The sequence below is a fragment of the Tremella mesenterica genome, assembly GCF_000271645.1.
Source record: "Tremella mesenterica DSM 1558 unplaced genomic scaffold TREMEscaffold_4, whole genome shotgun sequence".
Lineage (NCBI taxonomy): Eukaryota > Fungi > Basidiomycota > Tremellomycetes > Tremellales > Tremellaceae > Tremella > Tremella mesenterica.
Window position 1 is genome coordinate 980,811 of NW_006711228.1, and position 19,611 is coordinate 1,000,421.

At 46.7% G+C, this 19,611-nt stretch overlaps 7 protein-coding genes across 7 annotated transcripts; 2 read left to right on the forward strand and 5 right to left on the reverse strand.

The window, feature by feature from the left end:
* Positions 1-225: 225 nt before the first annotated feature.
* Positions 226-1,213, reverse strand: TREMEDRAFT_61764 (uncharacterized protein; the record flags this gene model as incomplete). Its single annotated transcript, XM_007004104.1, has 5 exons — positions 226-238; positions 269-584; positions 674-811; positions 875-1,087; positions 1,141-1,213. The coding sequence occupies 5 exons, from the start codon at positions 1,211-1,213 to the stop codon at positions 226-228; spliced, it is 753 nt and encodes a 250-aa protein (XP_007004166.1).
* A 6,461-nt stretch (positions 1,214-7,674) lies between these two features.
* TREMEDRAFT_61766 (uncharacterized protein) lies at positions 7,675-8,175 on the reverse strand (the record flags this gene model as incomplete). Its single annotated transcript, XM_007004105.1, has 1 exon — positions 7,675-8,175. One exon carries the CDS (start codon positions 8,173-8,175, stop codon positions 7,675-7,677), a length of 501 nt encoding a protein of 166 aa, XP_007004167.1.
* A 1,589-nt stretch (positions 8,176-9,764) lies between these two features.
* On the reverse strand, positions 9,765-11,132 carry TREMEDRAFT_61767 (uncharacterized protein; the record flags this gene model as incomplete). The annotated part of the gene is made up of 1 exon (XM_007004106.1): positions 9,765-11,132. One exon carries the CDS (start codon positions 11,130-11,132, stop codon positions 9,765-9,767), a length of 1,368 nt encoding a protein of 455 aa, XP_007004168.1.
* A 359-nt stretch (positions 11,133-11,491) lies between these two features.
* Positions 11,492-12,679, forward strand: TREMEDRAFT_18182 (uncharacterized protein; the record flags this gene model as incomplete). Its single annotated transcript, XM_007003745.1, has 4 exons — positions 11,492-11,598; positions 11,811-11,916; positions 12,112-12,202; positions 12,243-12,679. Coding segments are annotated over 4 exons (741 nt in total), but the record flags the coding sequence as incomplete, so codon positions are not given.
* Positions 12,680-12,793: 114 nt separating this feature from the next.
* TREMEDRAFT_43630 (uncharacterized protein) lies at positions 12,794-15,583 on the reverse strand. Its single transcript, XM_007003925.1, has 12 exons — positions 15,208-15,583; positions 15,025-15,163; positions 14,882-14,948; positions 14,749-14,837; positions 14,624-14,699; positions 14,234-14,503; positions 13,877-14,132; positions 13,649-13,798; positions 13,377-13,516; positions 13,270-13,333; positions 13,068-13,175; positions 12,794-12,957 (listed from the first exon to the last, which is right to left on the reverse strand). Exons 1-12 carry the CDS (start codon positions 15,482-15,484, stop codon positions 12,821-12,823), a joined length of 1,773 nt encoding a protein of 590 aa, XP_007003987.1. The 5' UTR covers positions 15,485-15,583; the 3' UTR covers positions 12,794-12,820.
* A 331-nt stretch (positions 15,584-15,914) lies between these two features.
* On the forward strand, positions 15,915-17,661 carry TREMEDRAFT_30209 (uncharacterized protein; the record flags this gene model as incomplete). The annotated part of the gene is made up of 9 exons (XM_007003843.1): positions 15,915-15,935; positions 15,984-16,109; positions 16,209-16,259; positions 16,305-16,399; positions 16,453-16,550; positions 16,664-16,845; positions 16,942-17,247; positions 17,437-17,511; positions 17,590-17,661. 9 exons carry the CDS (start codon positions 15,915-15,917, stop codon positions 17,659-17,661), a joined length of 1,026 nt encoding a protein of 341 aa, XP_007003905.1.
* A 303-nt stretch (positions 17,662-17,964) lies between these two features.
* TREMEDRAFT_43632 (uncharacterized protein) lies at positions 17,965-19,529 on the reverse strand (the record flags this gene model as incomplete). The annotated part of the gene is made up of 5 exons (XM_007003926.1): positions 19,060-19,529; positions 18,863-18,962; positions 18,638-18,748; positions 18,285-18,390; positions 17,965-18,169 (listed from the first exon to the last, which is right to left on the reverse strand). The coding sequence occupies exons 1-5, from the start codon at positions 19,447-19,449 to the stop codon at positions 17,965-17,967; spliced, it is 912 nt and encodes a 303-aa protein (XP_007003988.1). The 5' UTR covers positions 19,450-19,529.
* Positions 19,530-19,611: the final 82 nt, after the last annotated feature.

The following is a 19,611-nucleotide window of genomic DNA, read 5'->3' on the forward strand; positions in this document are numbered from 1 at the left end:
CGAAGGAGGTACCCGCGAACGGGGGACAGACGCTGGAGTCTGAGGAGGGGGGAAAGGGCGAAGAGTCGGAGGGACGGGGCGGGATGTCCCGGGCAGAGGAAACGGGACAGAAGGAGCAGGGGCCAGACGTGCATGAAGCACAACGGAGGGCCTTGTTGTGTGGCCTGACTGCCTTGAGGCAGGGCCAGTTTGGACGATTATACGTGATAATCTCACGTCTACTAATTAGCAGGAGTAACTTCGGCGTAGTACGAATAGGTGGACTCACCGGCAACGATCACACGCTTCGTCAACACCAACCGCGATCCAACGACCAGGCTCGGACTTCATCTTCTCCCACAAGTACTCTTCTTCCCGCAGTGATCTCTTCACCCGTTTGGGCGAAGGCTCCCCTCTGGGAGAAGGGGGGGGAGCAGCGACGGGGACGGCGGCAGCAGCGGCGGCAGCGGCGATGGCGTTGGGGGGGGGGAGAACCCCGGAAGAGGAAGAAGAAGAGGAAGAAGAAGAAGAGGAAGAAGAAGAAGAAGAGAGGGAACGGCGTCGTTTCTGGCCCACAATTTGAGCAGGGGGAGGGGCAGGACCGGCTGCGAGTTAGCAATGTCTTGGAGAGCTAAAGAACAGATAAACAAGGCCAAGTTCGGCGAAGGTGTGAGAGGTTGGACGAAGAACTCACGCTCAGGACTATCTACGTTGTTGTCCTCTACACTAACCGCCACCATATCATCATCCGAGTGTTCCTCTAACTCGGTTTCACCCTCCGACACGATTCTATCATCCTCATCACTATAATCACCCCCTTTTCCTTCGAAGTCTGACTGATCGTCCGACTCCGAACCACTGAGCGACTCCTGGTCGGAGGAGGACGGAGACTCACCAGGACGAAAGGCGGGCGTCCTGCGGCGAGGACTGGCGGCAGGAGGGGAAGCAGAGCGAGGACCAGGAGGAGGAGAAGCAGAGGGAGAACCAGCGGGAGGACCGGCGGGAGGAGAAGCGGAGCGAGGAGGCGGGACATCGCCAGACGGCTCCCCCAAAGAGAGGGTGCCGAGGCCGAGGGAGGAGACTTGACGAGATCTGTCGCCGAAGGAAACTGAACATCAGCCAAGTCCGGCGAAGTAAGGTAAGTGTCGAGGAATAACTCACGAGCAGACGACACCATACCACCAAAGTTCCTCATGGCGGCGAGAGGGTTAGAGGTGGGAGTAGGAGGGGCCATGACGTTAAAAATACTTAAAGAAATAAAAGATGATTCAAGGTAACAAATCTGTTTTCTAGGTAAGAGAGATAGAAAGTTTTGAAAGCAGATGGGAAAAAGAGAGAAGCTCGACGAACTGCTCAGTATTTAGTATAATCAAACCTAAACCCTCGTCGTCAACATGCAGCAAACTTCGCGTTTCATCAACAAAAGGCATCGCAGGGACGATCAAAATTCCCACGCTATAGTGTCTCATCTCAATATAAGCGAGGGTTACTTCGACAAACAACGGTGTTGTTCGGCTGCCATTCAGGAAGCGTGTCTCACCTACAAAAGACACAGGGCTTCTTACGGCAAACCTCGACGAAGTTAGGGGAGTCTCATTGTCGGGTTTTGGAGTGAAAGGAGGCCCAACTACGAAGTGCGGCGCAAAGAGCAGAAGGGTGAAGGATGGTCATGGGGAGGGAGAGAATGGGGGTACTACGCTGCTAAGTTCTCTTGACACGACAGAGGTGTAATCGCTCACGAGGACGTTCGCGGCTAAAGAAGGGGGCGACTGTCACGAACTACGTCGCGACACCTCGATTACTCCACCAACAATGACCCTCCTTTGGCCATCAAAACCCCATCACGCCTTAACCTCTTTACTCTACACGTAACTCAGGACTTCTGACACCAAGTACGGCGAAGTTAGACGGAGTTAGGCTAAGTAGGGACAATGGGAGCAGAAGTGCGGCGATGTTAGGCGGAGTTAGTCTAAGTAGGGACAATGGGAGCAGAAGTACGGCGAAGTTAGACGGAGTTAGGCTAAGTAGGGACAATGGGAGCAGAAGTACGGCGAAGTTAGACGGAGTTAGGCTAAGTAGGGACAATGGGAGCAGAAGTGCGGCGATGTTAGGCGGAGTTAGTCGAAGGAGGAAGAGGATGGCCGAGGGCTCGGGGAAGTTGGACGAAGTGCGTTGAAGTACGTCAAAGCGCGAGAGGGTTGGATGAACGTCTAGGAGGAGTAGATAATATTAGCTGAGAAGATCGCTGAAGTTCTTCAGCGATCCTTGATTGTTGTCAGTAGTGAAAGACAGATAGAGATAGCTATAAATCAAGATACATCGCCATCAGTAGAACAAAACCCTAGTTAGAGTAACTACGCCGAAGTACGCCGTAGTTACACCCCTTTCGACGTCTGCGCCCTCCTGGTTGGGTGAGACATCGACTCAGAGCGTGAAGTTAGCCGAGGTTCGTCGACCGTCGGTCTATTAAGAAATAGTTGTTCGACGGCCGTGACATGTGGTGGTTGAAAATCATGCTTTGTGCGCTTCAAAGTTTCTTTTCTTCTTAGTGTTATTTTGCTTTTGTCCTCTTTGTCATATTGTCATACTCTTCAACAAGATCCAATGAGTTCTGAAGATTTGAGAGTGGTTCCCATGTGGTCTCGTTGTAGCCTAGCCATTTCACTAGATAACGTCGAGGTTCTTTGAGACGTCTATCATATTTGCTATCCAAAATGGCTTCAACTTCATATTCTTCTTGTCCTTCAACCTCAATTGGTGGTGGTGGAGGTTGATTACGGTTAGAGATGTTGTTTTCTTGATAAGGTTCCAAAAGCTGAGCATGAAAGACATTGTGAATATGCATGGATGGTGGTAAATTCAATTGATAAGCATGGGATGATATCTTTGCTGTTATGGTGTAAGGTCCAAGGTATCTATGATCAAGTTTCTTGGTGGGTCGAGTTGTACGAATGTTCTTGGCAGAGAGCCATACCTTATCTCCAACTTTGAAGTCAGGTAGTGGTAAACGTCCTTTATCAAATGCTTTTGCTGAAGCTTCATTTGCTTTCTTGATCTCATCTTTGAGATAATCATGTAGAGCTGATAGGTCTGCAACATAGGCAGTTGCTATTGGTGCATTGACTTGAGTGTCAGAAGGTAAGAAGGTGGATCTTGGATTATACCCTTTGTTTGCAAAGAATGGTGACACACCAGTTGATGAATGTGGTGTATTATTGTAAGCAAATTCTGCAAGAGGAAGTAGTTCTTCCCAGTTGCCTTGCTGATAGGATGTAAAGACCCTAAGATACTGTTCTAGGACTTGATTGACACGTTCTGTTTGACCATCTGTTTCTGGATGAAAAGCCGTGCTAAGAGCAAGCTCAATACCCAATGATTCAGTGAACGCCCTCCAAAACCTAGAAGTAAATTCGGATCCTCTATCAGAGACAATACTTTGTGGAAGACCATGTTTAGCGATTGCTGCTCCTAAGTACTGACCAGGTTTGAGAAGCTGTTGGAAGTTCTGAGGATTTGCTTCTGTTGTAAGGCTAGAGCCACGCTCCCTTGGGTGATAATCCCTTCTGCGAGTGAGAGCATCTGGCTTAGTCCCTTGTACTCCGGGTCTATAGATGATGTTGAAATTGAAATCTGCAAGGAACTCAGACCATCTTGCTTGGCGTCGATTGAGCTGCTTGGATGTAGTAAAATATTCTAATGAACGATGATCAGTAAAGATCTTGATTGGCAGTGAAGCTCCTTCAAGGTAATGTCTCCATTCCTTGAATGATGCTACTATTGCTAACATTTCCTTGTCATGAATCTCATAATTAAGCTCTGCTGGCAGCATCTTTCTTGACATAAAGGCTATAGGGTGAAGTCTTCCCTCTTCTTCATGTGAAAGAATTCCAGCAATGGCATAATCAGAGGCATCTGTTTCAAGAATTAATTGTCGATTAGGGTTGTAATGACGCAGTAAGTCTGCGGAGGTAAAAGCATTCTTGAGAGTACTAAAAGCTTCTTGTTGAGATGGACCCCATGTGAATGGAAGATCTTTCTTGGTCAGAGTTGTAAGGGGTGTTGTGATCTTGGAGTAATCTTTGATAAATCTTCGATAGAAATTGCAAAACCCAAGGAAAGATCGAAGTTCTGTAAGTGTTGTTGGTGGTGGCCAGTCCATAATTGACTGTACCTTCTTCTTGTCCATAGAAACCCCATCAGGGCTAATGAAGAAACCTAAGAACTCTACAGAAGTAGTGTGGAACTCACACTTTTCAGCCTTGGCGTAAAGGCCTGTCTCACGCAAGCGGTCCAGCACTTGAGAGACGTGTCTGATATGGGATTCAATGTCTGGTGAATATACTAATATATCGTCAAGGTAAATGATGACATGGTGATCAAGCATGTCTCGGAAATTGTGGTTCATGAGGTGTTGAAAAGATGCTGGGGCATTTGTTAACCCAAAAGGCATCACCTTGTATTCAAAAAGGCCGTAGTGTGTCCTAAAGGCGGTTTTCCATTCCTCGCCTTTTGCTATGCGCAACAGATTATACGCGCCTCGCAGATCTATCTTGGTAAAGATCTTGGCTGTGCGCAGGCGGTCCAAAAGTTCTGAAATGAGAGGGAGAGGGTAGCGGTTCTTGATTGTGATTTTGTTGAGCCCACGATAATCCACACAGAGTCGGAGTGAACCATCTTTTTTCTTTACAAAAAGGATAGGTGCTCCTGCTGGTGATTCAGAAGGTACAATAAAACCTTTCTTCAAGTTCTCATCCAGATATTCTCGAAGTGCTTTCAACTCTGTATCAGACAGAGAGTAGATGGGTCCCCATGGTGGAACTTTCCCATCTTCTAAAGGGATATGATGATCAAAAGGTCGGTGATCTGGGAGCTTGTCAGCGCTCTGTTTACTAAAGACATCCAGGTAAGAATGGTATTCAGGGGGCACTACAGCCTGATCTGAATCGGCCTTGTCAGAGTCGACTTCTGTCAAGGTGGGCGGCCTAGTGGTAGTCGACACCGCTAGGTTGAACTCGTGAGGCGTAGAAGGTGTTGTTGCCTCATCTGAAGAGGGCAGAGGTACTATTCCAGTCACCTCCCCTATGCGCGCAGATGTGTTGGATGTTGATGCTGTTGATGATAGTGGCCCTACTGTACAATTGGTAGGCCAAATAGAACTTGGTTGTATAGAAAATCTTGACCAAGAGATAAACGGGTCATGTTGGCGTAACCATGGAATACCAAGCACGACTGGACAAAGATGACACTTGGTGACTAGTAACCTAGTCCAACAAGGTCCAAAGGGTGGGAGGAAGTTGAGACAAGCAACTGTCTCAAATTTTACTGTAGATGGTTTACCTGCTCCGTCAAAAAGGTATAACGGAGTTGGTTCCCTTTTTACTAATGTTAATTTATTTTCTTCAGCAAATCTTTTATCAATGAAATTATTACTAGCACCGCTGTCAATGAGAGCCTGAAAGATATTATTGTGATTTTTAAGATGAAATGGAAGAGTCAACTGTTTTTGGGTTATATCAAAATTTTCAATGGAAGGAAATGTGGAGCCAAGTGAAACGGAGACCTGTTTAGGGTTACCCTCCAATCCCAGGTTACCGTGATTAGTAGACTGGGGGTCTAGGCTTTTCCCGAGGGAATAGCCTTATTCTTATTTGTACTTACCATACTAGCTTGATATCTAGTAGGTTGACGGTGAGGTGGTGCAACAGGACACTTGAGAACCACATGTCCTTTGTCACCACAATAGAGACAAAGATTATTGTCTTTACGTCTTTGATATTCAGCTGGTGTGAGTTTACCTCTCTTGGTTGTATAGTTGGAGGTTGCCATGGCACGCATGTTCTCAGATGGACGGAAGGTAGTCTGAGAACGCTCATAAGTTGTTAAGCGGGGTGTGTATCGTACCTGTGAGTTAGTAGTACTTGTACGCTCACCTTTCTCAACTTGTCTCTCAAACAAGCGTGTGTCAATACGTATCGCAGTGTCTTGAAGATCTTTGAAAGACTTGGGCTTCCCAACATGAGAAAGCTCGTCTTTAATAGCATCTTTGAGACCACGGTAGAATTGAGCAGCCTTTGCTTCATCATTCCATTTGACAAGAGTAGCAAAGCGCATGAAATCTGCAAGGTAAGATGTGACAGAACCTCTTTGCTTGAGAGCATATAATTGTCTCTCAGCAGTGGCAACCTCATCTGGATCACCAAATGTCTTCTTCAGTTCATCACAGAAGAGTTTGAAGTCGGTCATGAAAGTAGGTTGAGGCGTAGCAACAACAAAGGGTTGAAACCAGAGAAAAGCAGTATCACGTAAGAAGGATCCAGCATACAATACCTTTGCTGCTTCAGATTGAAATCGGGTTGACTGAAGTGTGATAACCATTGTAACTTGGGTGATGAAAGTTGTAAGCTTGTTACGTTGTCCACTAAAGTATTCAGGTGAAGCGACCTTAGGTTCTTGAGGACGAGTACTGATTGTTGTAGTAGTTGGTGCTGCAGAGGGATGACGTTGGTCTGCAGGTGTCAGCTCACGTTCAGTACTTACATCATGTGTATTATTGTTTTCTTGGACTTCTCCTTGAGGAAGGATTGTGAGAGCGGCTACTCTGTCACGCAAAGTATTATTTTCTTGTTGGATAGTTTCCTGATGAGCTAAGACTTCTTCAAGTCTAGCTTCGAGTTCAGCACGAGTTGGTGCCATAGTAATGTCTTGATGATACGATATACTAAACAAGTATGTGACCAATCACAAGTGTGAAGGATCAAAATATACTGTCACGGTCCTGTCCTTGACAGACCTCAATGGACCAAAGACAGGTGGACTGCAACTGTTTAGTTAGCTTGGACAACGACGATTAGTATGTTGTCCGCAGACTTGTGATGTGGTCGGAAGACTAAAGTGACTTGCGAAGGATCCGGGCAGGTCGAGATGACAATAAGGGTGTGTGTGATGGTGTGGACAGGGGTAATGATAATGAGGGATGTGTTGGGATGTAAGTAATATGTCAAGAAGAGGTCTTTTGTGAGTGGCAAATAATATTTTGATCCTTGGAGAAAAGAAACTACAAAGTAGATAGGTCCAGTATTTATACTTTTCAAAGGGGATCTCATGCACATCCAATGTTGTCTCCCCTCGTGTCTCCTTGTCTCCTCTCGTGTCTCCTCGTGTCTCCTCGTGTCTCCTCGTATCCAATGTCGTCTCCCCTCGTGTCTCCTTGTCTCCTCTTGTGTCTCCTCGTGTCTCCTCGTGTCTCCTCGTGTCTCCTCGTGTCTCCTCGTGTCTCCTCGTCTCTTCTCGCCTCAGGGTCATGGGTCACGACACTGTGTTAGCCGGGTCGTGACATCAATTGAGAGCCATCTCTGCAAATCAGGAGACTTTATTGGGCTGAACTGGATGGACTTCTGATCCGGAGTCTCTTTGTATACATACAGCTTTGCTGTCTCTGGATCAAAGTACTCAGCATTTATGTCCTTCTGTCACGACCCTGCAACCTCAGTCGTGACATCAGGTTATAACCGGATCGCAATCATAGGGCTGATTGCGATATTGTGCCTTTTAGCGCAGTGGCATAAGATGTCACATGCATGGCCAGTGTATGGCCTGGTGCTGGTTAACCGGGTCGTAACACCTTCTGTGTTCTTTTGCCAGTGAAGCTATATGAGCTCATCCAATTTGTGTACACAAATTCAGTAGCAGGTGTATCTATCTGGAGACTGGTATGCTCAGGGTCTGTCCTGTACTCAATTTGGGAGATGGAGTGTTTACATACTTCTCTAGGTGGCCATATTCATCCACATGAAAGTAGTATGTAGTGGCTGATTTCTGTCCGTCTTTCCTCCGGTCCACATACACAGTCGTGGACCCCGCTGGGGTGTGAATGGAGGAGACTTTGAACTCCAAGCTTTCTATGTAAAACTTCTGTTCTGCTTGTACATGGGCATCACCCTTGTCTTCAATTAATTTGAAGTCTTCTGGATCACGGGGGTTTCTGAATAAAGCCTTTGTGAGTATACGGTGGTACATTCCTGTATGGGAGGTTGCTGCCAGTTCTTCAGCATACACATACTGCGGCCCATGGCTGGTGGCCAAGAGGATGTTTTGTGTGCTATCCCCTTGCAGGGCTCCAAATGCCTCTGACCACCACCTCACATTGCCATTGAGGGGGTAGCCAACTTTGCAAGCTGCACGCAGATGAGTGTTCATTGTTGGTGATATCAGTCTGGGGAGTGGGAGGAGATTGCCAGGTTGGGGTGTTTCCCCAACTTGGTGAACTCATTGAGGGTGATATAATTTCTGCCCAGGAGGGGTGGGGGTGGGGGTGGGGGAGGAGGATGGAAGGTCCAGTGGCAACAGTGCTTTGTCCGTGGGAAATCATTTGGTCCGTCCGGGTCAGGATGATCCGTGCGGGTTTGGTCAGCTTCCACAACAAGGGATTGGCGATGGTCCAGACGAGGAAGTAGGCGATGCAGACATTCTCGCTATACGTCATACATGACGCGCATCAAATCCATGCGTGTGAACGTAGGAAAAAACATTTCCCCAGGACAGAAAATGGACTGCTTTTCGGGATCGGCCTTCTCATTGTGGTGTTCCGGCCGAAACAAGTCGTCCGATGCGGGGGGATATCTTCGCAAGACTGTAGGTGCTCGAGGATAGTCAGGAAAGATCAGTATGAATGAGTAAAGCATCCCGCAGGTCATGCATGTATCGATACGGACGGTATTCTAGTTTAATCTCATTGCCGATTTGAACATCAGTAAAGTATCTTCTCACCAACTGTAAGGGAATGTCATGTCGAGATACATCTCGGAGATATTCTACACCTGATGGGATATGCAGGTTCTGCAATGAGGAAGATATGACGGCCACACGAGGGCGGCCTAGGGAAGAAGCCGCACAAACGGTGATACCTCGTTTTCCGACCATGCGGGTTTTAGAAAATGTGAGACGTGTGACTACAGTACATTCACCCCATGAGGAAACGCAGTCAGCTGAGTGGATCTATTGTATGTAGCGTTTATTGGGACAGTTGCGTTCTCCACCTCTGCAGCAGGCCGTCCAGAAGACAATTTCACAGGATCGATATCAAGAGGGTGTCTTAAGATTTAGAGATACGTACCATGAGACGTCCCACCCCCTTTGTCTTTGCCCTACCCTTTCGTCCTGCACTCAAGCGCCATGTATTTCCCGATTGTCAGATTTCCAACGTATCCATAGTTTTTTGAAGATGGGGATGATCAAGTGGAAGGCTTGCTCCGTTCGTTACACCGCCATGTTAGAGGATCTTCGTGGGATGACGGGGAATAAAGGAGTTTGGTTGGGTTTTTGAAACGGACTATTCGAGCTAAAAGTGAGTGTCGACCATTTGATCTTGGTGGATCTTCTCCAGTCCCATCCCTTCGATATTGCAGGTCATTGTATTTGACTCATTGACGGTGTTTCGAGCGTAAGATATCAATAGAAAATGGTACAGGGGTTCCAGTTGTAGAGGTTCATCAGTGAGATCAGTGACCACAACTCTCTTCTCATGATCAGCTCAAAGGATTGATGAAAACGCACAGCATCGACGTATTTGGACATGATCCGACAAGATTGTAGACCTTCCAGTCCAGTAAACGATCGGCCGAAATCTGTTTTGCCTTCCTGTAACTCTACTTCTCATAATCACGCTTCACCGCCGATCACGTCATGGGAGTATCTTGGTAAATCAGAAAACGCTGGATTCTTCTAACCGCAAGGCCGAGATCATTGGATGGATTAGTACTTTCGCACGAATCTTCTCAGCACTCACATCAAACTTGTACCCAATATCTACCTACTTCCCCTTGATGATCATCGTTCCCCACATCACCGGTTTTCCCACCACCTCCTACAGCCTTCCCTAGGCGTTCCATCACTGCGAGTCCTATCCCTTCTTCGCTACACCCTTCCACTAGTATGGCATCGACTCCTATTTGATCTTCGTTGTCGTCGACGGTACGTCGATGTTGTGATTCTAAGCTGAGTAGACCTGAGAAGAGTCGCTGCGCTCCGGAAGTGGCGTCTCTTCCGAGAGAGGAGGGAATGATTTCTAATCCTTCTGACTTGGCGGCAAGCAGTTGATGAGATAGGGGAGACTCGTCGTAATGAAGAAGTCCTAATCGCTTCACTTTATGATGAGAGACGATATGCTGGATGACCTCTGTTGGAACGAATCGCTTGGTGGAGGAAGATGGAGGAGAGGGGAAAGTGTTACTTGGTAGAAGTAGATAGACTGGAACTCGAGGGGAATAATGTCGATATTTCTGTCCAGGTGTGACTGGGGCTAATTTCACTTCTTCATTCTTTTTCTTGGTTTCTCCTGACAGCTCGATGATTTTTCCTCCGTTCCATGGCTTACCAAGAACCAGAACCTGTGTCCTTCCTGCTTTTCCATCTACTTCTTGGACTATTCTGGCAATCTCTTCCACCCCAAGTCCACCGGGTCGAAGCACATCCACACTTCCCCCTCCCCCTTCCCGCCAATCGAGACCATTGACAACGGTCGATTCCACTCCCACATCACATGATCCCCCGTCCAGTATACAACCTAAGCCCTCTGATCCGGCCAAATCATTCCGTACGTGTTCTGCCGTTGTTGGACTTGGTCGACCAGAAGAATTGGCAGAAGGGGCTGACAGAGGTAAGTCTGACACGGAGATGAGAGCCAGAGCGAGGGGATGAGCGGGCATACGGGTAGCTAGTGTTTGTGGTGCTGGTAATGGTGGAGGATTAGGTGATGGGAAGAGGAGTGTGAGAGGTCCTGGCCAAAAGGAAGAGATTAGGGCTTTATAAAGAGGAGAAAGAGTGTATGAAGGGGGTAGGAGTCTTTGGAGCATGTCAAGTGAGGATACATGAACAATGAGAGGGTTATCAGAAGGTCGGTTCTTGATTTTATAAATCAATGAGACGGCAGAAGAGGATAGTGTCGACGCTCCCAGTCCGTACACAGTCTCGGTAGGGAAAGCCACGGTACGTCCCGCATGAAGATGGTCCGAAGCCATACGAAGGTGGCGGAGAATAGGCGCAGGGATGGAGAAATTTGGAGACTGATATGGATGAAGCGGGGGAGACGAGAGAGTGGCGGTGATAGAGCCATGGTCAAGGCAGGACAGTATGGGTGTTAGGTGAGGAGTGGACATGGTGAAACCTTGAGTGGCAAAGCTACGAATGAGCTTTTCCTTCTCCGGGCTTGGAAAGTGAAATTTTCTCACTGATAGCTTGTGACTTTCTGAAGAATACTTAACGATGTTGATGTTCGTCCGAGTGACATATACCTATACAGAATATGTACTTTCGTCGCTACCTGAACATCACTTCTTATCAAATTCGAACTTTTCCGCTGAATTCTATACTCACGTGTACATCACGTGACTTTCCTTCCCGATCAAACTTCCATCTTTCCCCAAAGCTACACTTACTCACTGGTCAAGTACTCAAGTACTACTTGTGCATCACTATCTCAAAAATGAGTTCAAAACCCTCAGGGTCAAAGTCAAGAAAGACGAACGTAGCACTTTTGACAGAAGGTGCAAAGTACATTCAGCGAGCGAAGAAAGAAAGAAGAGAACAAGTGGAAGAAATCAAATTTGATGATGGGGCCAGACGGTGGGTTCCAGTCGCTTTCCTTCCTCTTTCTCATATGTCCATAACCTCAGACGACCTCTACTGTCTACGGTCACACTATCATTGTAAAACATCAAATCTCGTACTACTCTCCCATAGATGTTCATGGAGAAAAAGCAAGCACTGATAAGGGCGTTGTACAAAACATCATGGCGTGTATTAGGATGAACAAAGAGGAAGACGCTAATTCTCAGAGATTGGTTAACGGGGTTTTCTAAACGGAAAAAGGCAAAGTTAGAAGAACGTAGATCAAGAGCTAAAGAAAGGGATCATAAAGAACATCTCGAAGAACGACGAAAGGTTCGTTTTTTTTTTCTTCTCACTATGATCATCTGTCTTCCCATTTGTTCACCTATGACATGTTGCGTTCGACGTGTGTTTCTCGTCACTCTTGACTGCTCTCCAGTATAGACGACACTTGTTCATCTCCTCTCTGTACACTCGAGCTTCATTCATCATAGGAGGTAGTATAAGGAGCGAATAACTGACCATCAGGCAAGGGAAGAACTACGTAAACGTGCAGCTCAAAATGTCATCGACGTCCGGATGGCTCTCGGTCTCACTTCCACCGACCTAAATTCGAATGGTAGGTATCTTCCATTTACTTGAGCTCGACTAATGAGCAGATGAAGAGGATGACGAAGAAGAGGAAGCAGAAACCGAAGAGAAATTCGAAGATGCCGATCAAATAGCTATGGTATCCATCGTCGAAGATTTCGATCCTTCTTCTCTTAATACAGTCTCATCCAATACCGATAATCATAGAGTCAGAAAAAGTGAAGAGGACAGCACAGGGGTCAAAGCACAGATAAAGGATGGGGCCAAAGGGAAGGAAAAAGTGGATGGTAGCGGGAAAGTCGGCTTATTGCCACCCTCTAGCAGAAAGGTCCAGAAGGCTCTCAAGAAGAAAAAGGAGAAAGAAGCCAGTAGAAGTATGGAAACTAAAGCTGAGCGAAGAAAGGGTAAATTTATGGAAGTTCGGAATAGGGCGAAGAAAGCTGGGTTGGCTTTGGAGAGGGATGGTAAGAAAAGGGGTGGGTTCAAGGGTAAGAGTAGAGGAAAGGGGAAACGACGATGAGGTCGAATTGTGATCATGGAGTTGATACACTTTTGGTTCACTCATAGTAATCACTTGACGACCACGTCTTGTATCTGCAATATTTGGATGATTATTGGACAAAATATGCTATGCAAGATGATATGTTCACCCTCTTTCTGACATTTCCATATGTTCGGAACGGAGGATGGGTACGGAACCTTCGTCTATTCGACTTGGCCGTGATTGTGGCTTGTGACCTGGCAGCAAGCCGACTACATCGTCTCGGAACGTTTTCCATGCGTCTGATTGTCAGCGACATGCAGTCCTTAGCGTGAATGGACAAAAGCAAGACGTTCAGTCACAAAGGTTAATCGGATCAGGGAGGTAGTCCAAGTGTGGAACCAACACTCACAATCAAAAGTCCCACGCCATGTAGTCTCCACATCGTACGCATATGTAGCTGAACCCACACGACCCCTTGCCGTAATGTAATACATTGGCACTCCGGCAAAAATGAACACTGGCGATCAGTCTACTTTGTCGCCGAGTCGCGGTGTCGATTTGGCATGATGACGGAAGACGTCAAGGGGAGAGGAGACGAAAGATACACTCACTGAAAGCAGCAAGAGCTTCCCAAGGGGCAGCGAATATCGGCATGAGCAATAAGAACAGAGCCACCTGACATTCAGACTCGAACCTCACTTCGCGGTGAGAAACTTACAGCACAGAAGATAATAGGAGTGATGAGCATGGTCTTGTACGGTCTTTCCAGATGCGGTTCTTTCACCCTTAATACCAATAGGCCTAGTACGGTGAGGAGATAGAATGTCCAGCTGACCACTGAAAAGAAGTTGAGTAAACCTGTACATCAGGAACGTCACAGAAACCACTATTGTGTCCACATGATACAACAGAAGACGAGGGAGTTGGAAAATGATAGCAGATGAGCATATTAGAAGAGCTAGGGGAGGAAAGGCCGAATGATGAACATACGTCTGAAACCTCCCCCAAAGATCACGTAAAATAACGCCAGTCCCGCTTGTAATGCCATTGCGTTATCAGGAGTCCTTCGACGATGGTGTAATTCGGAAAACATGGAAGGGAGGAAGTTCTCTCTTGAAGCGGCGTAGATTAATCGAGCGGCTGACAATCAGCGCTACTCCAGCTCATCTTGCTAACTGGTAATGATCCATTCAAGCGAGTGGAGAATAGAGGACATACTGGTGAAGAAGCCATTGTTTAATGCCCCAAAACAGCTGATAGCTACCAAGGTGCTGAACACCGCCGCTCCAAACGTCCCAATAACAGCTTTACCGAAATCCAAGGCTACAGTATTGCTCGAAGCCACCGTCTCGGGATCCAAAACCACGAAATAGCTCAAGTTGGCAGTGACGAAGAGCACGAGGACGATTGTCATACTTCCATGGAGCGTCCGGGGGAGGTCACGTTCGGGATTTCGCATCTCTCCTGCCACCAGCTGAACGTTAGCGCTTTTTCTCATCACGATGTCAGCTGAGGTGGTGTGACACGGAGTATTCAGGTCCGGGGCTACCATGAGACAAATGAGAAGAGACATACATTGCATTGATCCCATCCGTCGAAAGCCCATAAACCAGAGTATAGCGCGATGGCGTAACTGCTTGGTCGAGAAGAAGTCCCAGAGAAGAAGTTCTGCGGTTGGAAGGATTCAGGAGCTCCGTGATCCAGGAAATACACTAGTCCAAGAATGGCGACAGCGAGTAACGCACCGACTTTGATAGAGGTGATGACCACGGAAAAGTTGGTACCCATACTTCTCGAGATGAGATTGAGGACGGAGACACTGATGATAGCGATTGTGGCTGTGATCTATACATCAATCTTTAACGTCTGAAGAGAATACATCTATTCGGACCACTTAAGTGTCATTGGCGGGAGGGTGGATGCTTGGGGGAGGCATTGCCGTGGGAGAACAATGAGGAGGCTCACTTTGAAAGTCCACTCGGGAACGACAGCCTCAGGATCTCGAGAAATAGCATGGAATGCAGCCCTATTGACATACTCTCTTATATCTCAGCACGGTCGTCGGTGAATTCGATCACATTCTGACTGACCCAAAAATAAGGGAAACGATGGCACTGCTTCCAGGTTTCAGAGTCGATACTGCCGTAAAAGTGTAAAGATAAGATAACATAGGTCCAAACTGTCGTCAGCGCCCAAACGTCTTCTAGTCGGGAAGATACTGACAGAATAAGCCAAATAGGCTTGAGCACCTCCTGAAAGAGGTATAGCGCAACCTAACTCGGCAAATGAACTGACCGTCAGCCTGCTAGCAGCTCGATATGGAATGATGAAAAGTGAGGAATGTGAGGAAGATTCGGTAGACTCACCTGGCACCTGTCCATGCCAAAAGACCAGATATGATCCAAACCAACAGACTGGCACCTACACTTCCTACCTCGGCTACGACCACTCCGGGGCTTGAGAAGATCCCCGATCCCACTTGAGCTCCTACCACCAGAGCTAGGCCTTTTATGTCAGCTTCACTTTCGTCAAAAAATGAGAGTATATACCATGTAGCAGTCCCACATGTTTCTCATCCTGCGCTTGAACGGGGATGACCTCTCCGCTAGGGGTTAGAGGAAGGAGTGTATGTTGAAAGTCGAATCCTCCTAAGCTCGTAATGGTAGAAGACCGATTGTGTCGTCCTAATCCTGGTCGAATTGAGTTTTCAGGAAAAGATTCTGACAGCTCTAACGCTCGGAGACTTTCATGGGAGGAATGGCTGGAGCTGATGGGGGAATGTGGTGGAGAAGGGGGAGGGGGGAGAGCGGAATGTGGGGACGTCATGGAGGACGAGGAGCGAAGACTACTCTATCATCTACTTCTTGAGAGCATACTTGGCTGATCACTGAGCCGTGTAAGAGGTAAGGGGCTATGTAAAAGATGTAGATATAGATTGATGGCCGAGTATGGTCGTCGAGATAGAGAGCAGTGAGCGTCATACAAAAGTGTAGGGTCACGTGATTGACTTTCACTTTCTCCACCAAGACGCGTCAACTGCCTTCTCGGGCAATCTTCACCTCGTCTTCACACGTAACCTACACCTCCCTCTCACAATAAAGAATCAAGCCCCTGAAGAGTTACTGCTACTGAGCTTGATACAGATATACATCTTCTGAGCGTCTTTCCGGTCGATACTGAGTGATCGAGTGAGCTGCAGTCGACGCGAGTAACTCCCTAATCTGTTCCTCCTCCACATTCTCTGCCAAAACTCGTCATGTCCCTATGGGTAGACAAGGTGAGTTCATTAATCCTTCGTAAGATGATCCACACTGAAAGACGTCAGTATCGTCCACGTACACTCGACGATCTACACTATCATACGGAACTCTCATCCAGATTACGATCCCTCTCCGCATCTGGTGACTTCCCTCATATCCTCTTCTATGGTCCATCCGGGGCAGGAAAAAAGGTAAGTCCGTAAAACAACCTTCCACATACGCTTAGATTGCAAAACAATATCTCTCATCTTCTGTAACTGAATAATGATGTACGGTCAGCTAAGTCTCAGACCCGCATCATGTGCACACTCCGAGAACTGTACGGACCCGGAGTCGAAAAGGTGAGTTGAAAGGATACGAGCGAGAATGTGGGGCTGACGATCAAGTTGAGGATTGATCAAAGAGTATTCGTCACTCCTTCTGGACGTAAACTAGATGTCAACGTTGTTCAAAGTAATTATCATATCGAACTCACTCCTTCGTCAGTACCCCTGTCTACATCCCATCAAGTGGATAAGCTATACTGATCATCAGAGATGTGGGGATGTACGATAGAGTGGTAATTCAGGATATCTTGAAAGAAATTGCCCAAACACAACAGGTAGACTTGAATGCTAAACAGAGGTTCAAGGGTGAGTTCATTCCCTCCGCAGTTCGTTGATCATGTAATTCACATCGTAATCTTCGTGTTCTTGACCTGACCAAGGCAGGACTGGAAAGTGAAAGGAGGAGATCTGACATGCAGTGGTTATTGTGAACGAAGCCGACGCTCTCACTCGTGATGCTCAAGCAGCTTTGAGACGTACCATGGAAAAATACATGACCAACATGCGTCTCATACTTTGCGCCACAAGTACCAGCAAGATAATTGCTCCTATCCGAAGTCGATGTTTATTGGTCCGAGTTGCCGCCCCAGACAATGGAGAAGTGAGTCCACTCACCCTACTTCCCATGCCTACCCATCTTAACTACACACTGTTTGAGAAATGTTACATAAACGAAGGAAAGAGGTGCTGACATTAGATGACAAAAGTGCTCCAACATGTCGCAAAGAAAGAAAGGTTTCATCTACCCGACCCCGCATGTCAATCTATCACATCTGCCTCTGGTGGTAATTTGCGCAAAGCTTTACTTGTCTTCGAAGCTATGAGAATGCAAAGGCCCGATTTACAAGGTGATATAGAAGTCGCTAAACCGGATTGGGAAACGTATTGCGCAAAAGTAGCGGATAGTATATTACAAGAGCAAACCGCACAAAGATTGTTGGATGTGAGGGGGAAATTGTATGAGTTATTGAGTCATTGTATACCTCCTACGGTGGTGTTGAAGGTGAGTCTGCTTCTGCCGCTTCGCACTGAGAAACGTCGACCTCCACCGGCCTCACATCGTGCAAAATCCCGTGCAGCCTCTCAGAGTTACGTCTTGAAACGAATCACCCATATCTAGCTCATGAGAGCCGAGACATGTTCTACGTACCCAGCGGATCAGAATGAGGATGACATATGGACTGACGATCAGACTATTTCGGAAAGGATAGTGGACAAAGTGGACGATACTCTGAAACCACAGATCATACATTGGGCAGCGTACTATGTATGTCATCATAACCCTCACCTCTTCTCCGTTTTACTCGTGCACGAGCTGTCGGTCCCGCTGGTAGTTGACGCTTAGGAACTAAGAATGCGTATGGGATCAAAGAAGATTTATCACCTAGAGGCATTTGTCGCAAAAGTAATGAGGTGAGAGTTCTCCTTTTGTCTTCATACTTGCTAACTTTTCAGCGTTTACAAAGCTTCCATGTGAGATCTCAGGTGAAACGTGGACTGCACCGAGCTGACGAGCAGGATGGGCATGTTAGAAGATTTCGACATGACCATGTAAATTTGCATCTTATCGATTACCTCAACCGATGGATTCATTGATGTCGTTCGTCTATATTTTCTATCTGATAGCTTATGTACGTGACGATGAGGCATCAACGATGATTAGGTCCAGTTATGTACCATGTATGAGAGAGAAATGTGGACAGGTAGAAGAAAACACATGTTATTCCGCCAACACAGCTAAATCACCTAAACTCTCCATTACATAAGTAGGAACCACATGACTGGGATTATCCCCAAACACCTGCTCGGGAAGGGATACACCACCCATGACGAGTAAAGTACGTATACCGGAGTTTATCCCGAACTCAATGTCGGTGAGGAGATTATCGCCCACCATAAGAGCGCGTTTGGGATCGAATTGATGTCTGAACATGAGCTTATTCAAGCCTTCTCCTAAGCAGCTGAACACGGACTCATTTCGTCTTTGCGCATGGATTGGGTAATAAAGAGGTGAGACAGGAGTGAACGAGGGAGACATACTCAGCGATGATAGCGTCCATCATGTGTTTGTTAGGTTTACCGATGATTGTAGGTTCTCTTCTCCCGGATAAGGCGAAGACGAGAGGATATGACATTGACCCGGAACCTGATACATCAATTTCTACTCTGCCATAACACTTTGGTCGCACAAAGACTGTCTCGACATCCCCATGTCTGGGTTTTCATTCTCATTCTTCATTCGATCAGGTATATCATAGCATGACCGCCAATGTCATGAAAGGGGGCCGGAAGAGAGGATGAGATATTGAGTCAAGTGTCCAACGCCAGGTGGTCACGATTCAACATGAAGAGGACAAGCTGGAGCTTTTAGTGAAAATTCAAGTGACACTGACCAGGAAAAGTGGTCCCGTTGGTGGGGAAAGTCTTATCTTGGTTGGTCAGGAGGAAATGACAGTTAGGGTCGGAGTTGAGGTATGTATAAGCTTTACATAGCTTTTTATAATCTGTCTTCTTCAGTGACTGATACACTATATGTTCATTCGTTGTGAGTCGAGGGATCAAGTCCTGAACGAAGAAAGAGGATAGAGGGGAGGATTGGGATGAATGGAAATACTTACTCAACCAGCCATCAAATCCGCATAAGACAGCACCTACACTAGGATCAGGTTGGATGGAAGCAAAGTCGAATGGGTCCATGAAAACTCTATCTTCGGGGTCCTATTTGTCAGTCTTTGAACTATGTACTATGAGCTGAAGCATTGAGACGAAGAAACTATGTAGAGAGCTAGGAAGAAGAATATAAATGGACACTTACCGTCCCACCAACATGTTTTATACCTACACTTTCTAATTCCTGTTCCAACCCGTCCTGCCCAATCACATAAACCTTTTTATCCTCTGCAAAATTCAACACTTTCCTTAAGAAAACAGCAGAAGCATATGCCGATCCGAATATCTCATTCTCACTGACTGGTATACCCAATTTATCAAAAGTAGCCTTGTATTGTCTCCTGGATTTACTGGCGTTATTCGTGACGAATATCAAACGTTTGTTCTCCTTTCTCAACATTTCCAGAACCTTTTTGACGCCTGGGACAACTACGGGACCATGGTAGATTACACCATCACAGTCTAGGAGGAATGTATCTACCGAATCGACTAGTTTACGGTATTCTTCCGGTGTGGAAATCCTTGGAGGGGACATTTTGAGAGGGAATGCGCTTTAGACTGTTTGGGAAACGAAGAATATATGTAAGAGCACACAGATCAATCTGCCGGGATGGGAGGATAATGGAGATGATAGTGATCAGTAGATGACGATGTGCTATGGAGATATAGGGAAAGAGCTACACTTATCGATTGTCGA

Bases quoted from the DNA above. Each gene is read 5' to 3' on its own strand.
- TREMEDRAFT_43630 (XM_007003925.1), bottom strand. From the start codon at position 15,484: ATGACGTCCCCACATTCCGCTCTCCCCCCTCCCCCTTCTCCACCACAT. The intron at 14,949-15,024 runs GTGAGTCTACCG...GCTGACGGTCAG, and splicing joins TTGGCATGGACAGGTGCCAG to TTCATTTGCCGAGTTAGGTT. The intron at 12,958-13,067 runs GTGAGTGTTGGT...GCTGACAATCAG, and splicing joins ATGGCGTGGGACTTTTGATT to ACGCATGGAAAACGTTCCGA.